The sequence below is a fragment of the Schistocerca gregaria genome, chromosome 1 (genome assembly GCF_023897955.1).
Source record: "Schistocerca gregaria isolate iqSchGreg1 chromosome 1, iqSchGreg1.2, whole genome shotgun sequence".
NCBI lineage: Eukaryota > Metazoa > Arthropoda > Insecta > Orthoptera > Acrididae > Schistocerca > Schistocerca gregaria.
In genome coordinates, this window is record NC_064920.1 from 190,054,987 (window position 1) to 190,081,673 (window position 26,687).

Consider the following 26,687-nt stretch of genomic DNA (forward strand, 5'->3'; position numbering starts at 1 on the left):
ATTAGTACAATCACCAGATCTATAAGTATGGTGATGTTTTTCCATGTGGTAGGCTGGTGTAAGCTCGGCTGCTCGAACTTTCGTCTCTTCACTTGACTGATGTTTCACAAAATAATTTTGTAGACTTTTACTGCATCTCGGTGCACTGTATCTGTTAATGTGTTTCTTTGACCTGATGTGATCAACTATGTTGGAACGTCCACCATGACTTATACTAATGAAACAGTTACATACGGAACACTCTGCTTTGTAAGAAAAACGACCTTTCTTAATGAAATTCCATTCCTTTAAAATGACAGTCACTGAACTTGCAGGCACGTTTCGGCATTGCGTTTCACAGTACTGCAGCAGTAATACCACGAATATGAGAAAAAACTATTGCAGTTTGTCTGACAAAACATCAACTACTACACTGTTCTGACAATGTGTGTGTGAGTAAGTGGCGCGACAATCGGACGGTTTCATAGCTCTGTTACAATAATACAACTTACTACTTGTTGGCAAAAGTACCGCTCAAAGTAAATTATTGCCTGAGTGTATAAATACTAATACTGTGATTACTAGTATGTGACAATGGAGGTTGTAGACAAATAAGCTAAAATATATTAATTTCTTGTGCTGTATTTCCTATAATATAGCGAAATCCCAAAAATATGAGAAAGTTTCACGAAATAAATTTAAAAACTGAATTCCGCGACTTTTGAGCGTTCCGAAACAAATTTTCAGGACACCGGAACACAGGGATGAAAACCGGGACAATCCCAGTTTTCCGGGACGTTTGGTCACCCTACTGTAGGTGTACAACAGAACAAGGGAAAAATACGAAGCGCTTGTTGTTGGTAACAATATAGCTTTCGAAATATCCATAAAGTACCTAAAACTGTTAGGACAGTTTGCTTTCGAAACGGCGAGTATTGTTGTCACAACTTGATAGATGTTTGTTGGAGTATAATGGAGATAGCTAGAAATGCGACCATGGTGGTTGCCTGCTATATTCCGAATCCACCTGGTTGCAACAGGTCCTATGGTCTGCAATGATTGCCTGTGGAGCGGACGTACTTCGGTCACACATAACAATAAAATGTTAACATTTGCTTTTCAGTCAGTTTGTGGGGTACAAATTGAAATTTATCTACCTATTGTCTAAAATATTCTAAAGGATGCAATCAACAATTCGCTAATGTCCAGCTCCTCTCATACGTTCTGAGCGTACAGTAAAGAAATTTGCCTTGGAGCTATCGGTGAAACTGTGTCACTTGTCGAGGACGCGGCATCACATTGAATATTTCTATCAACTAAAAACGGGAAGTAAAATTGTAAGTAGAGTACGTGTAGAATAAGATTTGTTAAACAGTAGTTGCGGTTGATTACAAGCATTAATAAACATCATTATGCGTTTTCCTGTGATGTAAGCATTAATTTGGTACTCTTTACAAGTGTTCAGAGCTTCAGAAATCACCTCGCCAAGGGAGGTTATGCAAATAGATTTAATATGTATTACAGCGATAGTTATGTTTTTAAAGTATTACCAACATACCACAGAAAGCCACGTACTCCAGTACATCTAATGATCTGTGAAAATCATAAGCACCATGACAACAGTCGGTTAACCTCTCACAGTGCACTCTATTTTCAAAGGAACGGAACTAGCGAACTGATTACAGGTGAACAGTTTAGACTCTGATAAATTCATTCAGAACAGTATGCGGCGCATATCAGAATATAAGAAAACTCCTATCGGATCGAGAGCCTAATTTCAACGGCAGCTTTCCCGGTGTAATAGAGACAGTTGAAGGTACAGTGCTATTTGGATTGCAGTGTGTAGAGAGAAGAGACATAGCGTTGGAACACAGATACGTGGACAATAATGCAGTGATATATCTGTAGCCATATGCCTATGACACGATCCACTTTTATAGCAGGCAACAATAAATAGCTTTTCCTATTCCGCAGGTGCTTGCAATTTCTATGTTGCAGTCGGTCCCAACTAATCAATGTTGTCGCTCGTAGTGTTTACCTTGAAAACGAGTCTTTAACGGTTCACTTTCAATCCAGAAAGCGTTTAAACTAGTCGTAAACACGCAGTATGTGTGTTGTTTCTGTTTCGTTCACCTGAATTACAATTTCAGACAGCTCCGTCCAGATTGGCGCGACACGAGGTAATGGTATCCTAAGAGCTATGAATGTAACCATTGCAGCACCATCCAGAAGACAGCGAACTCAACATTTATAGTTTCACTGACGAACTTAAATGCACCTATTTATTAACTCTCTTTTTCTACATTACTTTAGTATATTTAATTGTTAGTCCTGTGAATGATTCCCTTGTTTTGTGTAACCATATCATCACGGGCCTGTAAACTATTCACACACATCCCCCCATCCGACCTCTTCATCATCCCACCTCGTTACAAATATTTCATTTTAGAAAGTGTTTTAAATTCTTTGTAGTTTTCAAAAACTGTGAAAAAATGTGTATAACGGTTCTGTAATAAATGTAACCGTAAAATGTGCTCAACTAGATATTCATTTGGCCCGAATAGACACCTACGAATATACAGAGAAAGAATAGAACTCCGTCTGCAAATCCTCGCCCTCTATCTGCTGTTCCCGACACAATGTAACCATGGTAACCATCATTGACAACACAGTGGGAACAGTTCGCAGCAACTGTCTTTAGGTATGACTGTCTTTTATCAACAAATAGATACTTACTTGGTAGTTTTTAAAGATTCTGTAATGATTATTTGTTTTGTCTGTTTATACAGAAATACTCATATCTTAAAAGCAAGAAAATAAAAAAGACATTATCAGCCAGTAATTAAATCTCCATGGGTATCCTGTCATTTTGCTCCGAAGCAATTATGGCTTTAGCCTCTCATGCTATTTTTCGCAAACTGTAGCAAAAGATGACGTTTGTGGGTTTCTGCGCTCATATTTAAATTGTATTGGGCGGTGACCGGATATCCGCTTCAGCTTTGTGCGCCCAACACCTCGTGTTTCTTCTCAGTAACACTCCAGTCGTGCATGCACATGCTCACCGTGCACGCTGCCTTAACGCGCACAGTCAGGCACATGTCGGCCAATTGATCTAAGCTTGTCTAAGTTTCATCTAAAATGTATTAATGTGTGTTCAGCTATTTGTGAGCAAAAGAGTACGATTACAACAACTGCAGGTGATATATGCTGCATATAGATGCGGTGCTGAGCTCACCGTTAAGCATCTTACCTCTTCCCAATTCAACGTCTTGGGTTGCCTTTGGGGCCGGGATGCATTCCACGACGTTGGTTGCGTAAAAGCAAATCTTGCTGTCTTTCGGTAGAGTTTCGAACTCACAGACACATTTTTTCTGTAAGCATTTGCAGTCTCCACCTGCGGACAAGAAAATGTGTTACTTATCTTTGATAGTCGCAAAATTTCACCGACAAAGATAACCAAATATGTCTGTGGTGTTGTTCTACGAGAGACTACTTACAAATTACACCTACATCCCATGTTACAATATTGCACAGTTACCTAAATGGCACCAACACGGGACACTAAATGTATAGAAAGAAGGATGACATGAATGATGTGAATGATCACATGTTTGACTCACTGGAGAACATCACGGAACTGTAGAAAATCTGAATAGAAAGACTCTTGAAATAGGAGCAGATAATCTTGTGAAAGCTTACAGGATTATATCGAAACACCTTCCGAAGATGATTGTGCAAAAACAACGACGGCCGGAGTGGCCGAGCGGTTCTAGGCGCTTGAGTCAGATCATAAGTGCTTTTCTGGTGTTTTTACCTAAAGTGAAAATGATTGGCAGGTAACACATTTTCATTTTCCATTGTTCTGTGTGTTATACGTGTCAGAAATTCGCATGCATGAATTGTTTTGCTGCATTTTAGACAATTCGGGCACTAATGTGCCGCTGTGACAGATCTTCAACTTCATTTTCCATCGTTCTGTACATTATTCTTGTCAGCAATTCCGATGCATGAGCTGTTGACTGTTAGATAATTCTCGCGCTAATCTGTCCTTGCTATCTTTGGATTGTGAACCTGATACTTTTTTGAAAGTCTGATGACATTCATATATTAAGTAAACCAACGTGAGTAGCCAGTTGGTTGTCGCTTTCCCCAGTGATACCATAAATTCTGAAGAAATGTTGTCTATGCCCTCCGCAAGTGTTCCAAAGCGCTCGTAAGTCCATCTGTACTATTGGATCCCCTTTGTCTTCCAAATCGGCAACAAATATATCTTACTACCTTGTCTTCCACATCGACCCCAAATTTTTATTATTACCGGTGTAATATCAGGTATGCAATGAAATAAGGAACTTAGTAGGAATCGCGGACGTCAGTTATTTTCAAAGAGTAGTACGAATGAGTTATGATGTCGTTATGCACCTTCTACCTTTTTGCAACTTTAGCGTAAGTCATACAAGGAGTTATACACCGTGTCTTACAGAGGCTGGTATTGACGCTAGGGTTGCTCTGCCTCCCACAGATTCGAGTGTGGAATTAATCCGGAATCACTGACGATCGAGGGGTCATCTTGACACTTTTCCAATTACATGGATCACACAAATAACCTTTGAAAGTTGGTCAGCTGTTAGACGAGGTGACGGAAGCAAAGGAGAGTGATCTCAACTTCTCGTGATGAAGAGCTCCCCAGGAAGGTACTGCAAACAGCAAGGGAATGTGCAGTAACTGGTACAAAATAAAAACTGGCGTCATACCTGAATTCGGAAACTATGGCAGGAAAGCTATTTCAAATGAAAATTGTGACAATCGTTAATCGATGTAACGAAAAACTGGAGAACTTTGGGCTGGGTTGGGTTGTTTGGGGGAAGAGACCAAACAGCGAGGTCATCGGTCTCATGGGGTTAGGGAAGGACGGGGAAGGAAGTCGGCCGTGCCGTTTCAAAGGAGCCATCCCGTCATTTGCCTGAAGCGATTTAGGGTAATCATGGAAAACTAAAATCTGGATGGCCGGACGCGGGATTGAACCGTCGTCCTCCCGAACTTGAGTCCAATGTGAAAAGTTAGGGATAAACATAATATAGCACATAGTATCACCAAAGGATAAACAAAATATATCAGCAACAGTAGTTACCAAATTAACTTACTGGTTATGGATTTTGCAGTCACTATCACAATGCTTTTTAGGCGAACTGAATAAAAATGTATTCCGAACATTAGACGAAAAATGCGCGAACTGTCACAACAAAAGTTTCAACTTTTTGCAAAGGAATTGAGTAAAACTGTATCCAGAACACTAGACGAAGCAGACATAAGCTATTACAAAAATCACACTGATGCAATGGAAGCCCATTCAGAATACTTACTGGACCCAACAAAGAACAGGTAGCAGCCAGAACTAAATCGATCGACAGCAGCGTTTGCCAATATTGGATTACCTATGCACAACAGACGCTGGTTCAAAGCGCGTATCTTCATTCACAACTTTGAATGAACAGGTACTGAGGTAAGAGCAGTATTCGACGAACTGAATCCTGAATATGATCATCTAATGAGTGACATTGTTCATGCTCAGATCACAGATGGACTACCTTGAACATATTATAAGGGATGAAGTATCCGGTTTCAATCCAAATGGAGCTACCGCTGTTAAAAACGGTGGTAAGTTGGCATAACAATCCAACAGGATCTGAATAATCGACGCTTACTCAAGTACTGTCGGTCCCTTCGTAACATCGCATTTGTAACCTCAGATGTTTCCGTAAGTAACCGTCCACGATCTTTAAAAACTTTGTCATTTAAGGATTTCCTATGATTCAACCCTTTAGCGCAATGAGGACTACGTTATATAAGATAGTAGTCACTTCTAACAAGTACTGAAAAATGCTCATATGAAGATTCTGATAGTCGCGGTGGGTCGTAGTGTGAAAACATTAGGCGATAAATTAAGAAGAAATCGCGCCGACTGAGACAAGGAACACTATAAATCTGATACATACTCAGCTCTATGAACCTCTTACTGTTATTCTGATTTATCTCTGGCATAAGAGCACAGCAGATTGAACAGCTCTTAATGATACGCTTTGCCGGCCGGAGTGGCCGTGTGGTTCTAGGCGCTACAGTTTGGAGCCGAGCGACCACTACGGTCGCAGGTTCGAATCCTGCCTCGGGCATGGATGTGTGTGATGTCCTTAGGTTAGTCAGGTTTAATTAGTTCTAAGTTCTAGGCGACTGATGACCTCAGAAGTTAAGTCGCATAGTGCTCAGAGCCATTTTAGCCAATGATACGCTTTTCTCAATTACGGAGAAACCATCAACAGTAATCATTTTGTAATCATTTGCATGGCCATATTTAGTGTGTGTGACGTCTGTAATTTATTATACGCCCCTCATTTCTAAACTTCAGCATTGCTATTCGTCTGCGGACTACCAAAGCTACGTGACCATTAACTTCAATTCTAAACTTTACTGAAGTTTTTAAATAACATATAACACAAGGCAAATGTGCAAGTTAAATATTAAAAAATAATGAAATTACTACAATTCAGTAACCCCTTTTACTGAAAAATTTCCACAGAAACCTCAAACCTGGACACAACATGTGGTAAAAATACAAAGAAAATCATTACAGTTCAGTATTTTATACCAAAATTGCTTGACTTAGATGCGAAATTTAGTCAGTCCCAAATACAATTTCACTATTTAACTGACCCTTTCCGAAATATAGCGACGTTAGAGAAATATTCTCTTCTCTTTCATATTTGTGAATTCATTTATCACTTCCTGAAAATCCAGACAGACTGTCATACCTGATTGTATGACTAGTACTACAAGGTTCATCAGTCGTTCTTGATTTTCTGTGGTCCATTTTAAAACAGGAAAGGATCTTTCAGCTGAAGAGTTTATTGCTGGAGCACAATTGTAAATCTTGAGTGCTGTATGCGCACTTTTTTTAAACCAGCATTCTAGAGAGAAATGCAAGAGAGAACAACTTGCTACCGTCTTCTTTCTTTATAGACAACAGGTAGCATATAAAATGTATACATTCTTCACCAAAGTCGTTCTCTACGTCAGAATTATAAATGACTGTAAGTTTCTCTGCAGCGTCATAAATCTGAACAGCTTCTAGTTCAGTGAAATTTGAGGTAAATGAAAATCTGAAGTAGATTAGATTAGAGATTAGATTAGATTAATACTTGTTCCATAGATCATGAATACGACACTTCCTAATGATGTGGAACGTGTCAGGTTAATGAAAGATGTCTGTACAAGATATATTACACAAAATATTGCATGACACTAATGCCTAAGTTAGTTTTTTTCCCTCCCTCAATTTATATCTAAAAATTCAGCCAATGAGAAGGAGTTGTCATCTAGAAATTCTTTTAATTTATTTTTAAATGTTGGTGGACTATCTGTCAGGCTTTTGATGCTGTTTGGTAGGTGACCAAAGACTTTTGTGGCAGCATAATTTACCCCCTTCTGTGCCAAAGTCAGATTTAACCCTGCATAGTGAAGATCATCCTTTCTCCTGGTGCTATAGCTATGCACACTGCTATTACTTTTGAACTGGGCTGGATTATTAACAAAAAATTTCATAAATGAATATACACTCCTGGAAATGGAAAAAAGAACACATTGACACCGGTGTGTCAGACCCACCATACTTGCTCCGGACACTGCGAGAATGCTGTACAAGCAATGATCACTCGCACGGCACAGCGGACACACCAGGAACCGCGGTGTTGGCCGTCGAATGGCGCTAGCTGCACAGCATTTGTGCACCGCCGCCGTCAGTGTCAGCCAGTTTGCCGTGGCATACGGAGCTCCATCGCAGTCTTTAACACTGGTAGCATGCCGCGACAGCGTGGACGTGAACCGTATGTGCAGTTGACGGACTTTGAGCGAGGACGTATAGTGGGCATGCGGGAGGCTGGGTGGACGTACCGCCGAATTGCTCAACACGTGGGGCGTGAGGTCTCCACAGTACATCGATGTTGTCGCCAGCGGTCTGCGGAAGGTGCACGTGCCCGTCTACCTGGGACCGGACCGCAGCGACGCACGGATGCACGCCAAGACCGTAGGATCCTACGCAGTGCCGTAGGGGACCGCACCGCCACTTCCCAGCAAATTAGGGACACTGTTGCTCCTGGAGTATCGGCGAGGACCATTCGCAACCGTCTCCATGAAGCTGGGCTACGGTCCCGCACACCGTTAGGCCGTCTTCCGCTCACGCCCCAACATCGTGCAGCCCGCCTCCAGTGGTGTCGCGACAGGCGTGAATGGAGGGACGAATGGAGACGTGTCGTCTTCAGCGATGAGAGTCGCTTCTGCCTTGGTGTCAATGATGGTCGTATGCGTGTTTGGCGCCGTGCAGGTGAGCGCCACAATCAGGACTGCATATGACCGAGGTGCACAGAGCCAACACCCGGCATCATGGTGTGGGGAGCGATCTCCTACACTGGCCGTACACCTCTGGTGATCGTCGAGGGGACACTGAATAGTGCACGGTACATCCAAACCGTCATCGAACCCATCGTTCTACCATTCCTAGACCGGCAAGGGAACTTGCTGTTCCAACAGGACAATGCACGTCCGCATGTATCCCGTGCCACCCAACGTGCTGTAGAAGGTGTAAGTCAACTACCCTGGCCAGGAAGATCTCCGGATCTGTCCCCCATTGAGCATGTTTTGGACTGGATGAAGCGTCGTCTCACGCGGTCTGCACGTCCAGCACGAACGCTGGTCCAACTGAGGCGCCAGGTGGAAATGGCATGGCAAGCCGTTCCACAGGACTACATCCAGCATCTCTACGATCGTCTCCAAGGGAGAATAGCAGCCTGTATTGCTGCGAAAGGTGGATATACACTGTACTAGTGCCGACATTGTGCATGCTCTGTTACCTGTGTCTATGTGCCTGTGGTTCTGTCAGTGTGATCATGTGATGTATCTGACCCCAGGAATGTGTCAATAAAGTTTCCCCTTCCTGGGACAATGAATTCACCGTGTTCTTATTTCAATTTCCAGGAGTGTATGATACTATATGAAAGCAGTGAATGAAAGTAGGCATAGTAAGCTAATTTACTGAGATTCTTATCACCAAAATTTGCAATAACCCTAATAGCATACATAGCCAAACTCAGACGTTTCAGCAGACCATCAATGTGTTGCTTCCAGTTTAACCTATCATCAATGGACACACCTAAAAATTTTGAAAATTCTACCTTAGCTACAGACTTCTGTTCAAAGTCTATATTTATTACTGGAGTTGTGCCATTTACTGTACGGAACTGTATATACTGTGTTTTATCAAAATTTAAAGAGAGTCCGTTTGCTGAGAACCACTTAATAATTTTGTGAAAAATATCATTTACAATTACATCACTTAGTTCTTGGTTTTTGGATGTTATTACTATACTTGTATCTTCAGCAAAAAGAACTAACTTTGCATCCTCATCAATATGGAATGGTAATTCATTAATGTATATGAAGAACAGTAAAGGACCTAAGACCGAACCCTGTGGAGTCCCGTGCTTGATAGCCCCCAAGTTTGAGGAATCAGCTGTTGTATTAACATTACGTGAACCACTTATTTCAAATTTCTGCATTCTTCCAGTTAATTAATGAATTAAACCATTTGTGCACTGCCCCCCTCAAACCATAATGATTTAGCTTATCTAAAAGAATTTCATGATTTACACAGTCAAAGGCCTTTGAGAGATCACAAAAATTCCAATGGGTGATGTCCGGTTATTCAGAGCATTTAATATTTGATCAGTGAAAGCGTATATAGCATTTTCTGTTGAAAAGCCTTTCTGAAAACCAAACTGACATTTTGTTAGTACTTTATTTTTACATATATGGGAGGCTACTCTTGAATACAAAAATTTTTGATAGAGCTGTCAGAAGAGAGATTGGGCAATAGTTGTTGACATCTGACGTATCCCCCTTTTTATGCAATGGTTCTACAATGGCATATTTCAGTCTATCGGGGAAAACACCCTGCTCCAAAGAGGTATTACATACGTGGCTGAGAATCCTCCTTATCTGTGGGGAACAAGCTTTAAGTATCTTGCTGGAAATGCCATCAATTCCGTAAGAGCTTTTACTTTTCAGTGAGTTTATTATTTTACTGATTTCACAGGGAGAGGTTCGTGGAAATACAGTTGTTTCAAACTGCACAGGTATGGCCTCTTCTATTAGAAGCTTTGCCTCTTCTAGTGAAGATCTAGATCCTACTTTCTCCACAACATTTAAAAAATTATTATTGAAAATATTTCCAATTTCAGATTTCAGTTGTGTTCTCTGTAGACATTAACTCTCTTCTGTAACTCACACTGAAGAGTTTGTATAATCTTAGAATACGACGTTTTCATTCAGCTCCAGTTCTTAGCACAGTCTGATCCTGTTTCTTCTTCAGGCCATTTGTGTTCGTCTTCTGAGTCACACGATTTGTCAAGAATCTCTTGCATTTAATTTGACGTTTGCTTTTTTGATTCTCAGTAGCTGAAGGAGGTGGAACTAATTCTGAATTTTCCATCTCAATAAGTTTCTTTCCAGCTGAAACTTCGTGAGTTGAAAAAGTTTTCTGAATCTCAGTTAAAATCATAGCAAGACACTCATACATGTCAACATAAGTCGAAATGTCTTCAATCTCAGATTTCAGTTTTTTCATTGCTTTGCCAGGCTGGTGCAGAGCGCAACCTCAGACTGCAGTCATGAAACCTATCTCAGTAGTACTTAACTTCATAATAAGATTTTCAGCTTCACATCTAACTCTGCCTCTCCATTATCGTCAAACGCAGAAGATACAGCGTTCAAATCTGGATTCAAAATCTGACAAGCATCGTCACGTGCACGCAATAGCGTTGTAGACAACGACTTCACTGTCATACTCATAGAATCAAAAATGTTTTCAAGATGCTTCACCTGCACAGAAGTTGTACAGACCTTAAATAGCAACTGTGCAACATTGCGTAGCTGGAGAGCCAACAGATACAGCGAGGGAGCCGAATATGGAATGAATAAAATTAAACAGTTTCGGTTCCTGAGTCTTGATTGTAAGCTCGAATATGCATCAGACATGTTGGCTGCTTTATCGTATGACTGATCTCTACAGTTGTCAAATTTCAGTCCATGTACTTCTAAAAAATTCAAAATAGCTTCGGAAAGCTTCTGTCCAGCGTGACCTCTATTTTTTACAAAATACAGGAATTTTTCAACTAAGAGCCCACCTTCATGTACGTATCTAATATTATGCAATACTTAAATGGTTTTTATGGGACATATCTGGTGTAGAATATAATATGACAGAGAAATGTTTAGAAGAAACAATTGAATTAGTTTTTGGGTGACGTATCTCGCCATTAGACGTAATAAACCTTCGTAAGTTGCTGGTGACAAGTATAAAACAAATCCTTTTCCAGTGTTGCCAAATCTTGCTATATGGTCAGCCAAAAAAGAATCATGCTTCTCAATTAATTTCAGACACACCTTTGTCTCCACGAATTCCACGAATTACCAGACCTCTACAAGCTAGCTTCTTAAGTACAGAGATTACTCATTTCAGCACATTTCTCCGATTCATGTCCATGATGGGTGTAAAACCTTTCGTCAATTCTATTCATCTCGTTTCCTCTGTTTTTCAATTTTAACAAGCAGCCTCTGTAAGAGTTATAGTTTTCGTGTTCAGCTATTCGTACTTCAGCATGGTTTCAATCACTGAAACCAGATGTTGCTAACTGAGGTGCACCACCGAATAGTTTACAACATGCACAGAACAAAGCTACAAGAAGGTACAAGATATTCACGGTTAATAATTGCCTCATTCACCCGAACCCTCATAAACAATTTTTTGCTGCAAAATCTCTGGGATCTTTCGGCCTGTTTCCGCGAGGAGACAGGAAAAATCAGCATATTTGTTTTTAGTAGTGCCACTTTTAACCAAATAATTGTAGTGCCTAACCACTGCTTTCCAAATAAAATCGATCATTATCGGGAACAGGAAAATCCTCTGCTTTAGACCGTGCAGATGCTTGAAATCCTTTCGGAACTCCAAAAGTTAGAATTTCTGCATTCTGTTTACTATTTAGATCTCCAATTCCGTCTGCACTGAAAGAGTTGCATTATTCACTGTTCCTGTTTTGAACCGCAACGGCACCTGAATTTTCAGAGCCACACGGTTCAGTTTTACTTGCACCACCAATATGAGTCGAGTCGCGGTATTTTCTGTAAAAGTTTACAATCCCCCCTGCCTTTTTTCTTCAGCTATCTTTCAGTACGCAACACCACTTAACCTAGATCGTCCATCCATACGCTACTGTGAGTTGAAGAAAAATAAAATTTGCAACGTAGCGTTTGAAACTGGACATACAGTAGACGCCCGCCTATCCAGCCGAATGTGGAGGAACGTCAAGAAGGCCTACAAAAAATATGTATATATATATATATATATATATATATATATATATATATATATATATATATATATAAAATTACTATGCCTGCGTTTTATAAATTCCATTTTCCGACCCCAGAAGCACTATTAGAAATATCCATTTCTCGATTCCCGTTAAAACTACAAAATATTTTTTAATTTATCACCCACTTCGGACTCTTTAATTAAAACACAAAGGACGACACAAAATAACAGTATAGCAACACAAGCACTTTGGCCTTGTAATACGCAACTGAAGAAACAGAGAAAGCAGTGCAACATTTTCAGAGGTAGTAACAGTATTCACGACATCCGCCGGCCCTGTTGTATTACTGGCTGGCAACAAATCGTTGAGTGTTAATTTCCGGCGTTGCGTAAGGTTATTTGTTAGCACAAAAACACGGCGAGGGCAGTCCTGACGGAGGTGACCAGACTCGTTACATACATGACATGTAGGGGTTTGCTCCGAGTACATAACATGCGCCTTGTGCCCGTCAACAAAGATGTGGGAGAGAATGTTTGCCTTCACTTCCATCTCACGGAGCGAATGCCGTTAAAGCACTGGAGCTTGAAATGCGAAGCCCACATTTCGTTGACTATTTGCCCGACAACCCCATACTTTAAAAGGACATCTTTAATTTTCGAGTTGTCTACTTCGATGGGAATATGTTAATGACTTTCCGCTTTTAAAACCTGTATTAACTGCTGAAATTCCGTCCCGTGACAGCGAGATTCCCACTAAAAAGCGTCCTCTAGAGGACACTGAAAAAAATGTTGATGAGGACTCTTCGTGTGAAACACCCATTGCCAGGAGGCCGAAGCCCAGTGCTGAAGATCCGTTGGAAGTGGAAAAAGGAGGTGGAATGTAGGTCGATGTGGCTCCCACTTCCACACAAGGACTTATACCGCCAAGAACAGATAGTGACGCAGCTGGTAGTGACCTTTCACGGAAATGTGACCCTGACCCTGAGGTCACGGCTGAAATAACCGCATCAAGTGCACAGCCCATACAGTGCGAACAGTACGAGGAAGTACCAAGTAAACAAGCTGCTGACTCCGAAGCGCAACGCCGCGCCGAAGGAGGGAACAAACAATCATCAACGCCTCGCCAGCAAGACAACACAACAGACACCACGCCGGACCCACATATTGACGACTCGCAAGCCACGGCCGTTGCCCCATACAGCAACCGCCTACGGCAGCGACCGAAACCGGATCTTGCTGTCACGCGTCATCAAGCGAAAGCCACACCAGAGAAGAAAGACATCAAGGAAAAGAATATTAAATACGAAGTCATCAGGGCCAACACTGACGAGGAGAAAGAGAAGGGCCACAGTGACTTATAGCCATGCATTGTCAGGATTTCAGGATACTTTTCTTCTCAAGCTCTTTGTTTAAACGCAGTGCAATTTTTTTTAGGAAGTTAGTACATGTAATGGGCACACAGCTTGTAAAGATCATCCCTTGTAGGGAAGCACGTTTCTGCTATAATCATACCGATCTTCATCCCAAATTGCTTCTTCTGGTATGTCTGTGATGCAAGCTTTACTACTATTAACATTAATAAAATACAGTCATCCTTGAAAGTGGCAGCACTAAAAGAATTCTTGTACCAGTCCGGGACAGATCGCGTTGCTACAAGAAGTTGCAATAACGGAATTTCGGATCCCAGGCTTTTTTGAAATTGTTAATGTTTCCACGGAAGCCAATATCGGTACAGCCATTCTTATAAGAGAGGGCATTCTGGTGACTGAAATCGAACGACTAGAATCAGGAAGAGCCATAGGCATAAAAATTTTCGATGTGACAGTGCTTAACCTTTACGCCCCATTAGGAAATTCCCTCAAATTGGATCGTGCGAAGTTTTTTCAAGATGAACTGATTTATTTGTTGAGGAAAAATCCGTGTTCTTATAATAGGTGGAGATTTTAACTGTTTTTTAAACCAGAAAGATCAACAACTCGCCAGAGTTAAAAAAGTTAGTAAGTGATCTACACCTTAAGGATGTGTGGGAACTTCAGCACCCGACGTCAGTCGGGTTCACGTATATAACCAGCCACTCCCGCAGCAGACTAGATAGAATTTACGTGTCACCAAATTTGCAAAATCATTTATTAAACGTTGAAACTATTCCCGTGTATTTTAGCGATCACAGTACACTTTTAACTTGCTTTAATTTAAGTGTACAGCCAACCCGTCGATTCAGAGGCCAATGGAATTTAAATATCTCTGTTTTAACTGACGAAAAACTGGAACAGGAAATAAGAGTAGCGTGGACTATGTGTCTCCGCACAGTAGACAAGCACCCAACAGTCATTGACTGGTGGACTAGGAGGGCTAAACCAAGGCTGCGGAAAGTTGTCATGCAGTATAGTGCAGCGAGGCACAGGGAGTTGAGGAATGCAATTGAGTTTTATTATAAAGTTTTAATAGACTTATATCCACAGGCCCATGATGACGTAATTCGTCTGAATGAAATTAAAAACATAAAAGTCAAGTTACTAATCATTAAACGGCCACAGATGGGTGGACTCAAAATTAAATCGGAAGCCACATCAGTCGTAGCAGATGAAACAGCTTCTCTGTATCACTTGGTGCGGCATGCTAAAACAGACGTCTAACTTTAATTGGTGAAGTCCAGACGCATGCTGGTACGAGGCTCACATGCCAGAAACAAATACTGGACAAAGTCCACAGGTACTATGAAACCTTATATGCCCCTACCACAGTGGAAGATGCAGCTCTCGAGGACTTTCTCACTATTTAAGGTCCACAATTGTCGGGAACAGACAACGCTGACATCCTGTCACCTATTTCACCTATTACTAAAGATGAAGTGCATGAGGCAGTGCGTAACTCACCTCTCAAAAAATCTCCGGGACTTGATGGCCACCCTCAGGAGTTTTATGCCCGCTACTGGTCTATAATTGAGGACAAGATCACTTCCATGGCAAATGAGGTCCTGAACGGAAAACCGGTCCCTGCAGAGTTTAAGGAAAGTAAAATAGTACTGATTCCTAAGAGTAAAGGCAAAACCAACTTCAACAATTTTCAGCCTCTTTCGCTACTAAATTCTGATTACAAAATAATTTCGAGTATTATCAACAAAAGACTCTCTGCCTTTTCCAACAAAATATTGAGTCATCATCAATCTTGCTCTCCGACCAGAACGATATTCGAAAGTCTATCTGCATACAGAGACGTCATTGCAATTACCTCAGTGGCAAGTACAAAATGTGTGTTAATCTTTATAGATTTCAACAAAGCTTTTGACCGCGTTAGTCATAGATACCTCTTTACGACGCTGTCAAGAATGGCTTTCCACCCCCAGATTGTGAACATGCTAAGGAATATTGCAACAGGTATAAATGCGAAAATAGCAATCAATGGCTAAACATCTAAACCCATACAGATAAGGCGAGGGGTTCCACAGGGCAGTCCCTCGTCTACGTTTTTATTTTCCATATCTGTAGAGCCCTTCCTCCGCACTGTCCACGCAATATTAACAGGCATAACATTGAGTGGTGAGAAAACTGTCATACGAGCTCATGCTGATGCCGTGGGCGTTGTAATAAGCAATAAGGAGGAGACAGTTACACTGGAAAGAGAAATCCAAAGGTATTGTCTAGTGACGGGAGCGACAGCAAATGAAAACAAAAGTCAAATATTGAATCCACGGGGCCTAGATCACCTTCGACTGGCATGGGCAAAACAAGACAACAAAAATAAAACTTTGGGAATAACCTTAATGGCATGTCCGATGAGGATGGCTGCTTTTAACTGGACAGAAACTAGGAGGAAAGATCACGTTGCTGTAATGGAGAATATCCGTCGAACTATGGACCTGGTGCAAAAAGTCAGATTAATCAGCTCCTGCGTTTTGTCTAAAGCGTATTTCACTGCGCAGGTATTTCCAATCCATAAACTAGTAGCGAAAGGGATCATGTCCACTGTTACCAATTATTTATGGCGAGGAGACATATTCAGGGTTGGTGCGACTACCGTTATACTCGTACTGGATGTGAGAAACGGGGGCCTCGGTTTGGTGGATATTCGCAATAAAGCGTCTGCTCTGTTCCTCAAACGGACTTTGCATATACTCAGAGAACTTCCACACTGTATAACCGCAAAGCTCTTTGAGGCTGTGACACCCCATAGCCTGCAAGCACCGATTGATGTGCGAAGGATTAATGACCGTCTGCAGTATGTGAGGAACTTTTTCCTCGAAGCAAGTTATCTTAGTGACGAAATCAGAAGCAACACACGTATCACAGCGCGCGACATCATACTTGAAAGGAAGTTAAATGAGAGTAGAAACAAAATCGAAACGAAATTCCCAAATTGTGACTGGAAAGCTGTATGGCGGAACATCAACTATGCCGGGCTATCTACAGACGCTATTTTCACATGGTGAAAAACAGTTAAAAATGTCATCATCACCAACGAGAGACTATATGGGGTCGGTTTAATTCAGACACACCTTTGTGGAAAATGCAATCTGGTGGATACACTCAGCCACAGATTCACCTGTGGTGGCAATGTGCATAACTGGAATTCGATCAGGCAACAAATCGCCTTTCTCACCAGATCCTCTACGGAATATATAACGCCATCGCTCCTCCTGAGACCAGACATGACATACTTTCCGAAATTAAAAACCAACGCCATTAGCTGCTTACTGGAAAAATATGTTAGTTATGTCATCCACACACTTGGGTAGGACAACGAGATTGAATTCCGCGTTTGCATGAAGTGTGAATATGCAAAAATCAGCACGTATCGCAACCACAAGAAGCATTACGGCAACATGCTGAAGATCATTTTTGAAAGAATGGGTGTTGGTTAAATATGTGGAGCTAGCTTGAACGAGAACGAACAGAAGTAAATTAAAAGTCACTTGGTTTCATATTATTATTTACTATTATCTTGCTTCCGGAACTCCCAAACACTTTGTTCAAGATTACTCGTGTTCAACTTCCAAAGTATTTGTGTGATTCGAGAAGAATTGTTAAGTTTTTTTTTTTATCAGTGTTCAGTTTCTACTCAGAGAAGAGGTTTCTTTGTCTTTCTTACATCGTAGAATGGGAATATTGTGTTAGATTTCTGCACACTTAGTGCTGTGACCCAACAGGGGACATGAAAAAAGGGTGGGAGGGGTTTTGGCCTCGACGCACCGGCGGTGCCGTGAAGAGACCCCACTGCTAGTGCGGCGTGTACCACGCCCTGACCATCCTAAAAATACAAAATAAATAAATAAATAAAAACAAAATAAAAGTGCTTAGTAAAAATTGGATTGCAAAAAAAGTGGTTAACGTGAGCAGCTGCGGATTAAGAGGTCCTGGGTTCAAATCTTCCCTCGAGTGGAACTTTTACTTTCTTTATTTTCGCAAAGTTATGATCTGTCGTTCGTTCATTGACGTCTCTGTTCACTGTAACAAGTTTAGTGTCTGTGTTTTGCTCCCGCACCGAAAAACCGTGCGATTAGTAGACGAAAGGACGTGCCCCTCCAATGGGAACGGAAAACATTTGATCGCAAGGTCATATGTCAACCCATTCCTCCTCAGGAAAACGTCTAATATATTCTACACGACACTGGTGACGGCGTGTGCGTCACATGACAGGAATATGTTGTCAACCCACCTAACTTGTGCACTTGGCGAATGGGTAAAAAGATTCTTCTACCTTGCCCGAATTAGGTTTTCTCGTGTATGTGGTCATCACTCCAAAAAAGTGATGAAAACATAAGAGTTTGTCACATAAACTGCAACAAATGATTGCAACAGTTTCACAGTCGCACAGTTTTCTCTGTGCTCTGTCAAAACGTGTTTTTAACGTTTTCAAATTTTTCCGTGTGCAGACCGTCAAATCCTGCATATGTCAAAGCAAATCTGAACATGTCCTCGAATTTTGGAGAGCGAAGTTGACTATGTATGAGTGCTTGAACTTTGATAGTTGTCTGAAAATAAACTTATTAATCGACGGAAGACTTGAACCAAGGACTTCTCATTCCGCAGTTGCTCACGCTAACCACGGGACCACGTTGCTTCTCAGCTCATACTACCCTTGATGTTGCTTATCTTGCGCATGTACTACTCAGTTTGTATATTTTGCTTCTTTTTTTCGTAGTTCCAGTTCCACACAACTTCTTCCTGTTTTCTCGATTGATGTGTGTTCAGTTTTTCAAGGCCTATTCACTGTGCCAACTTATAACTAAATCTGAGGGGTGTGCGATGGGGAGGTTCCCTTGTGAGTACTCGAATAACATACCTTAATTTTAGGTTGAGACCCATGTGAAACGTTGTCTTCTGTATGAGGGCAGCATATCCATGAGTGGATGAAGAAGTAAAACAACACGCCACACGCAAGATCTCGTGGGCTACGTGAGTACGGAAAGGGAGCTGCTCGTGCGCTCAGACCGCTCAATGTTGCCCGCTGCGGTCACACAGAGCAACGGGGTTGGGGGGGGGGGGGGGGCAGAAAGCAGTGATCCAGTTATCGACTGGCGCTCGTTGCGAGCGAGTCAGCTTCTGTCCAGTGAACACGAGCAGTAGTTCTCACGACGGTCAACTATACTGTTGCCTTTATTTGCACTCGCTTCGAGAAAACGTAGGATGTGGAATTTCACCGCCTTTGCAAGGACTATGGTCTTGGGAAGACTGTTCTTCAATTATTTTCGAATGTCTCATGAACAATCCGGAGCTCAAGCTCATGTAACCAAAATTTAAAAAACTGGAACGAAGTAGAGAAAGGCCATAAGTCCAGGGAAAAGACTTGTCAATTTTTTTCAGGAAAGCACATTACTTATGATGTTAATTGATTTTTATGTCGTGGTAGAACGTTATTTATGATAGAACATTATTTATGATGGAAACGATTTACTTCGTGGGTGAAATCCTATGGGACTTAACTGGTATTGTCATCAGTCCCTAAGCTTACACATTACTTAACGCAAAATAATCCTAAGGACAAATACACACACACACCCATGCCCAAGGGAGGACTCGAACCTCCGCCGGAACCAGCCGCATGGTCCATTACTGCAGCGCCTAAGACCGCTCTACTAAGCCCGCGCGGCCCATTTACTTTATTTCATTGTTTATGTGCTAAAATAGTAATAGCCATAAGATCTGGAACAATATAAATAAAATATAAACTGAAAAATAGTTTTAGCCCTACATTTCTTTGCCGCTAGAAAAGTCATTGGAAGATTCCCCCTGTTACAAATTTGCTATGGTGTCTTCCTTTTGTGATACGGTATCAGCACTATATTGTGGTACCACTGAGTTGGGTGATGCAAGTACTGCGGGGGGGGGGGGGGGGGGGGGGTAGATGTGGTGTTGTTTCATCGTTTAATATTGCAGCCATATTTAAATGACTTTGTGTTAGAGCTGCGAATATCTTGAACGAGTGGGCGTAACTCAAAAATAAGTTGCCACATGGTCGTGCTCGCGTTTCTCTCTCCTGTTACTGTCATCGGTGATTATGATTTGACTGCGTCTACGTCTTTACTTAAGTTCTTTTCGTTTTGTATTTTTAGCCGGATGAACTGGCCTTACGAATCCTATTCTGCTTGTTTCTTTCGATTCCTATCGTCAGGAACATTTGATGATTGATGACTTGCCAACAGAGTCTCGGGAAGAACTTTCGAATGACCTGCCCATGGGCAGTCCTGATAATTCTTGGTTGAACCTGTGGCTACGTTTACGAATTTTAGGTATTTGCTGTTGGAGTCTCGTAGATTCTTCCGTTCTGCTCCAACAGCCTCACCTGTCAACCAAACCATATGCAAATTATTTTATTTCATATGATGCATCTACACTAAAGCAGCCAAGAAACTGGTACAGGCATGCGTATTCAAATATAGAGATATATAACAGGAAGAATACGGCTCTGCGGTCAGCGACACTTATATAAGACAACTGTCTGGCGCATTAGATCAGTTACTGCTGCTACAGTGGCAGGTTATGGGGATTTAGGTGAGTATAAACATGGTATTATAGTCGGTGCACCAGCGATGGTACACAAAATCTCCGAGGTAGCGATGAAGTGGAGATTTTCCGGTACGACCATTTTACGAGTGTTCCGTAAGTATCAGGAATCCGGTAAAACATCAAGCCTCCGACATCACGGAAGCCGGAAAAAGATCCTGCGAGAACAGGACCAACAACGACTGAAGAGTATCGTTCAACGTGACTGAAGTGGAACCCTTCCGCAAATTGCTGTAGATTTCAATGCTGGACTATGAACAAGTGCCAGCGTGCGAACCAGTTAACGAAACATAATCGTATGGGCTTTCTGAGCGGAAGGGCCACTCATGTATCATTGATGAGTGCACGACAGAAAGCTTTACTCCTCGACTGGGCCCGTCAACACCGAAATTGGACTGTTGACGAATGGAAATATGCAGCATGGTCGGACGAGTCTCTTTTCAAATTGTATCGAGCGGATGAACGTGTACGGGAACGGAGACAACCTCGTGAATCCAAGGACCGTGAGTGTAAGCAGCTGACGGTTCAAGCTGATGGAGGCTCTGTAATCGTGTGGGGTGTGTGGAATTGGAGTGATATGGGACCCCTAATATGTCTAGAAACGACTCTGGCAGGAGACATGCACGTAAGCATCCTGTCCGATCACCTGCATCCTTTCATGTCCATTGTGCAAAAAACGGTTCAAATGGCTCTGAGCACTATGAGACTTAACTACTAGGGTCATCAGTCCCCTAGAACTTAGAACTACTCAATCCTAACTAACTTAAGGACATCACACACGTGCGTGCCCGAAGCAGGATTCGAACCTGCGACCGTAGTGGTCGCGCGGTTCCAGACTGTATCGCCTAGAACCGCTCGGCCACCCTGGCCGGCTCCATTGTGCATTTCGACGGACTTGGATAATGCCAACAGGACAATGTGACATACCACACGTCCAGAATTGTTACAGAGTGTCTCCTTGAACACTATTCTGAGTTTAAATACTTCCGCTGGTCACCAAACTCCCCAAACATGAACATTGAGCATATCTGGGATGGCTTGCAACGTGCTATTCAGAAGAGATCTTCACCCTCTCGTACTCTTACGGATTGATGGACAGACAGCCCTGCGGGGATTCATGGTGTCAGTTCCGTCCAGCACCACTCCAGACATTAGTAGAGTCCATGCCGATATTCGGCAGGTGTATCAGTTTCTTTAACTCTTCATTATATTATTAACAAATAATACATGGTATTTCAGTTATTTGCCCTCTTGTAATTCACACCACACCATCGTCTTTTAATTAACCATGGGAATGTAAACTGTCACCAGCTTAGTCAAATATGTGTGGGTCAAGAACCGTACAATGCTTTATAACCACTGCATTTATCTCAACTAGCAGAAGAAATCTAGAAGAAAACTGAAATGGGATTGATGGAACTATGGCAAATTCCTGACAACACTGGCAGCGTAAATGGGAAGTATGTTAATTGAAGTGTCATAAAACCAATGGCTCAAATTATTTTTGTTACAAAAACTTGTTTTCAGTTGTCATGCTCTTAGTTATTGATTAAGAAATGGTTCAAATGGGACTTAACATCTGAGGTCATCAGTTCCTTAAACCTAAGGACATCACACACATCCATGCCTGAGGCAGGATTCGGACCTGCGCCCGTAGCAGTCGCGCGGTTCCGGGCTGGAGCGTCTAGAACCGCTCGGCCATCACGGCCGGCTATGGATTGCAACTCCGTGATTATCGACGCGGGCAGCTATAGCAACACTGTGAGAGCACGTGTTTTGAAAATTATGCTTTTCTCCGCGAATTCATACTAGGAAAATGTCTTCTGCCTCTGAAAACACTCCAAGGCACAAACATGACAGCCCTCATGTGCTGATAGGCGATGAAGAGTTTAAATTACAAACCTATCTGATGAATCCTTTAACCGAATCAGCGGCCTTGGATGATCCTTCAAAAGCAATTTTTTAAAAAGGTGTAGTGGAAAATGCCATCGGTGTACTCGCTGAATTGTGGTGAGTCTTCTTAACGTCTATAGTCTAGCGTGGTCGCCTACCTCCTGTTCGAGTGTGATGGGACGATGCCGCAGCGTAGCGTGCAACACCGAGACCGCGGTCGGCGCCCGCACACTTTGCTTGCTAACTGACCACAGAGCACTAATGCGCTTGTACATGGAAGAAGCTATGCAGGTGGGAGAGTAGTAAAATAAGAATTTTATGACAGGTACAAATATTTGTCAACACTTTGCCAATAGATTACTGAATGACTTGATGATGCGATATACATTAAAAGTGTTTTCGGTGGCAACATTTTGCCGCCCTATTCAGTTGCACATATTGGGCCTGCCTAAATACGGCCCTGGTCATTCGAATACATGACACTTTTCATTCTTTCGGTTTTTATTGATTGAATAAAAATTTTGCTTTAGGATGACGTATTCTAGACATTGATGTCACCTTTTGTTGTATTCTTTTTTCCGTATTCTAATTAGAACTGCTTCTTACTTCATGTTACAGCCCGCTTTACGTAAGGCGGCCCTTCTGCGCATAGAGGCGGAGCGATAGGGAGACGTGGTGGGGATGAGGTCTGCGCATGCGTGGCGGCAGATATCTGGCATACGACGTCCGTTTGCCGAGCTGTGTTGCTCCGGACAACAATCAGGTTCATTTGACTTCAGTACATCGTATTATACGTTCGATCATTCATCTACATGACAGAAATCTTACTTTTGAGTCTTGAGGTTGTGTTCACTGCTCCATAGCAACTGTGTTTGTCACGTCGAAAGGCGAGAACAACTGATACAGCTTTATGAAGACGTCAAGAAAATTTTTTCTCAAAACGACGATTGTCTAACGACAAGATCATCGAAAATAGTGGCAATAATTGTCATTTATTGCGATTTGGACTGTAATATAAGTAAAAATGTAATTTATACCAAAGCAAACTTCAAACTCAAACATAAATCATTATATTTGTTTGACAACTGCTTCCACTCGATATATTTTTTTAAATGTGTATAATGCGCGTATGTGGGTGTGTTTCACTGCTGTTTAGTGTAAATCACTATGCGTAAAAAAGAATTACTGGTAGCAAACACTAGTGCAAAAATTATCGTGAAAATTATGTTATAATATTTTTCGGTGTGAACAGGCATAATGAATTTAAACTAACTTCTTCGACTTTACAGTGGAAGAACGCAATTATGATCCATTGAACAACCTAACGATTAACCATCTCATGTGAATAACTCGATAACTTGCGGAATGCTGACAGATAACGTCTAAAATCACCGTTACCTCGACAGCTAAACCTCCCTTCCATTTTAAGACATTTCCCAATTCGTGCCATGAAAATGACAGGGGTTTATGTGTTGAAATACCGGATATTCTGGCGAATTTATCCAGGCGCATTCTCGCAAGTAATACACTCCTGGAAACTGAAATAAGAACACCGTGAAGTCATTGTCCCAGGAAGGGGAAACTTTATTGACACATTCCTGGGGTCAGATACATCACATGATCACACTGACAGAACCACAGACACATAGACACAGGCAACAGAGCATGCACAATGTCGGCACTAGTACAGTGTATATCCACCTTTCGCAGCAATGCAGGCTGCTATTCTCCCATGGAGACGATCATAAAGATGCTGGATGTAGTCCTGTGGAACGGCTTGCCATGCCATTTCCACCTGGCGCCTCAGTTGGACCAGCGTTCGTGCTGGACGTGCAGACCGCGTAAGACGACGATTCATTCAGTCCCAAACATGCTCAATGGGGGACAGATCCGGAGATCTTGCTGGACAGGGTAGTTGACTTACACCTTCTGAAGCACGTTGGGTGGCACGGCATACATGCGGACGTGCATTGTCCTGTTGGAACAGCAAGTTCCTTTGCCGGTCTAGGAATGGTAGAACGATGGGTTCGATGACGGTTTGGATGTACCGTGCACTATTCAGTGTCCCCTCGACGATCACCAGAGGTGTACGGCCAGTGTAGGAGATCGCTCCCCACACCATGATGCCGGGTGTTGGCCCTGTGTGCCTCGGTCGTATGCAGTCCTGATTGTGGCGCTCATCTGCACGGCGCCAAACACGCATACGACCATCATTGGCACCAAGGCAGAAGCGACTCTCATCGCTGAAGACGACACGTCTCCATTCGTCCCTCCATTCACGCCTGTCGCGACACCACTGGAGGCGGGCTGCACGATGTTGGGGCGTGAGCGGAAGACGGCCTAACGGTGTGCGGGACCGTAGCCCAGCTTCATGGAGACGATTGCGAATGGTCCTCGCCGATACCCCAGGAGCAACAGTGTCCCTAATTTGCTGGGAAGTGGCGGTGCGGTCCCCTACGGCACTGCGTATGATCCTACGGTCTTGGCGTGCATCCGTGCGTCGCTGCGGTCCGGTCTCAGGTCGACGGGCACGTGCACCTTCCGCCGACCACTGGCGACAATATCGATGTACTGTGGAGACCCCACGCCCCACGTGTTGAGCAATTCGGCGGTACGTCCACCCGGCCTCCCGCATGCCCACTATACGCCCTCGCTCAAAGTCCGTCAACTGCACATACGGTTCACGTCCACGCTGTCGCGGCATGCTACCAGTGTTAAAGACTGCGATGGAGCTCCGTATGCCACAGCAAACTGGCTGACACTGACGGGGGCGGTGCACAAATGCTGCGCAGCTAGCGCCATTCGACGGCCAACACCGCGGTTCCTGGTGTGTCCGTTGTGCCGTGCGTGTGATCATTGCTTGTACAGCATTCTCGCAGTGTCCGGAGCAAGTATGGTGGGTCTGACACACCGGTGTCAATGTGTTCTTTTTTCCATTTCCAGGAGTGTACAACTGGCGGGGAAAAGCTTAACTTCCCCTTGGGCAATGTGTTAACATTACAGTTTGAAAGCTTCACAGGCTACATATTTCTAATCAATAAAAGCTAGGAAGTTCTCACGTCATTGTATGCAATTGATATGTTGACAAAAAAGCTTTTAAACCATGAGTCTTTAAAACGAAGGAAGATCATTACTTTGTTTCAAAATCTACATCCTAATACCATATACTATCAAAGTCCATGTCCGAACCATCTGTTTGTAAATTTGGGAGGATACCTTCAAGGCTTTCATCCATCTTCACCTCACAGAAAAAGTCTTATTTTTGAAACTTTTCAGGCTGAGACACACAGCGTGCCCACGCGGAATGGGGATCCTGTCTATTGCTTCAAGCACAAGCCTTTCAGTGTCTGTTATCTTGAACGTTTTGTTTTTTACCCAAGTAGCTTGTAACTTGTGCGTAAATTAATACTATCGGATTATACTGACAGTAATATGTGGGTAAATGCAAAACTGTGTGACCACATTCACATGCAAGGAAGTCAAATTCATACGTTCTGTCGCATGTCTTTTATAAATTAACAAGCTCGAAGAGGTCAGCACGAGTCTGGCTCATATTTTACGGAATATTTTTATTTTCCAGCCAGAACACAACATCATCTTTCCTGGTGCTCGTATTTGGTCATTTCTCTGTAACAGCTGAATGATAAGTGGCACGGTAATTACAATGACCGACTTTGAAGCTAGGTATGGCAAGAATTGTTCAGTGAAACACTTCTTGAAAGTCACAGCAGTTCATTTCTGAATGGTACTCACTACTGTTTTTCTTACATCTAACTACAAGTTTACGTCCAAGAACCAAATCAGAAGAAGAGCCAGCACACAGAATAAGTAACCGAGAACCTTTTCCTAAGAGAACTTTAAAACCGCCAGTACCATCACTCATTTTCCAGCAGTTATTCATGGAATGATTCTGATTCGCTCACGTTTCATCAAGGTAATACACTATAGAACTACCTCCTCCTCTTGTATCGTCCGTCTTCATAACGGACGTGCCTCATGCTGGCTGCTTCTACGAGTATGTTACTTCTTTCAATTAAAAATTCTCTTCTTAACATGTTTAAAAACAATGTATTTGAAAATTCTTTCCATCGACAAAACGCTGCCTTTGAAGCCAATTTGGTCAGGCATAATTGTAATAAGTTCTTGTCATGTTCGGTATTCCTTTCTCATTTACGTTTCGAACACGGAGCGCTTTAAAACATCGTTGTCGAAACCATCTCTTTGTGTTACAGGTTTATTTCGATGATTTTTAGGCGTCACGAAAACAAAATTTCCTGAGTTTTCTGAAGCTCCGACACTTTTGTTTACTATTCTCTGTACAGTTCCCTTGCCGACACATGCTTCTGCAGTTTGTTCTTGAGGACAGAAAATTTCAAAAATTGTAGTATCGGTTTCCG

At 42.4% G+C, this 26,687-nt stretch overlaps 1 protein-coding gene across 1 annotated transcript in view; it reads right to left on the reverse strand.

Annotated features, from left to right (window-relative positions):
• LOC126285061 (coagulation factor IX-like) overlaps positions 1-26,687 on the reverse strand; it is a 106,840-nt gene that overhangs the window by 59,997 nt on the left and 20,156 nt on the right. The window contains exon 2 of the mRNA XM_049984386.1: positions 3,230-3,373. Coding sequence (XP_049840343.1) covers positions 3,230-3,373 — 144 coding nt within the window. The remainder of the gene's footprint in view (positions 1-3,229; positions 3,374-26,687) is intronic.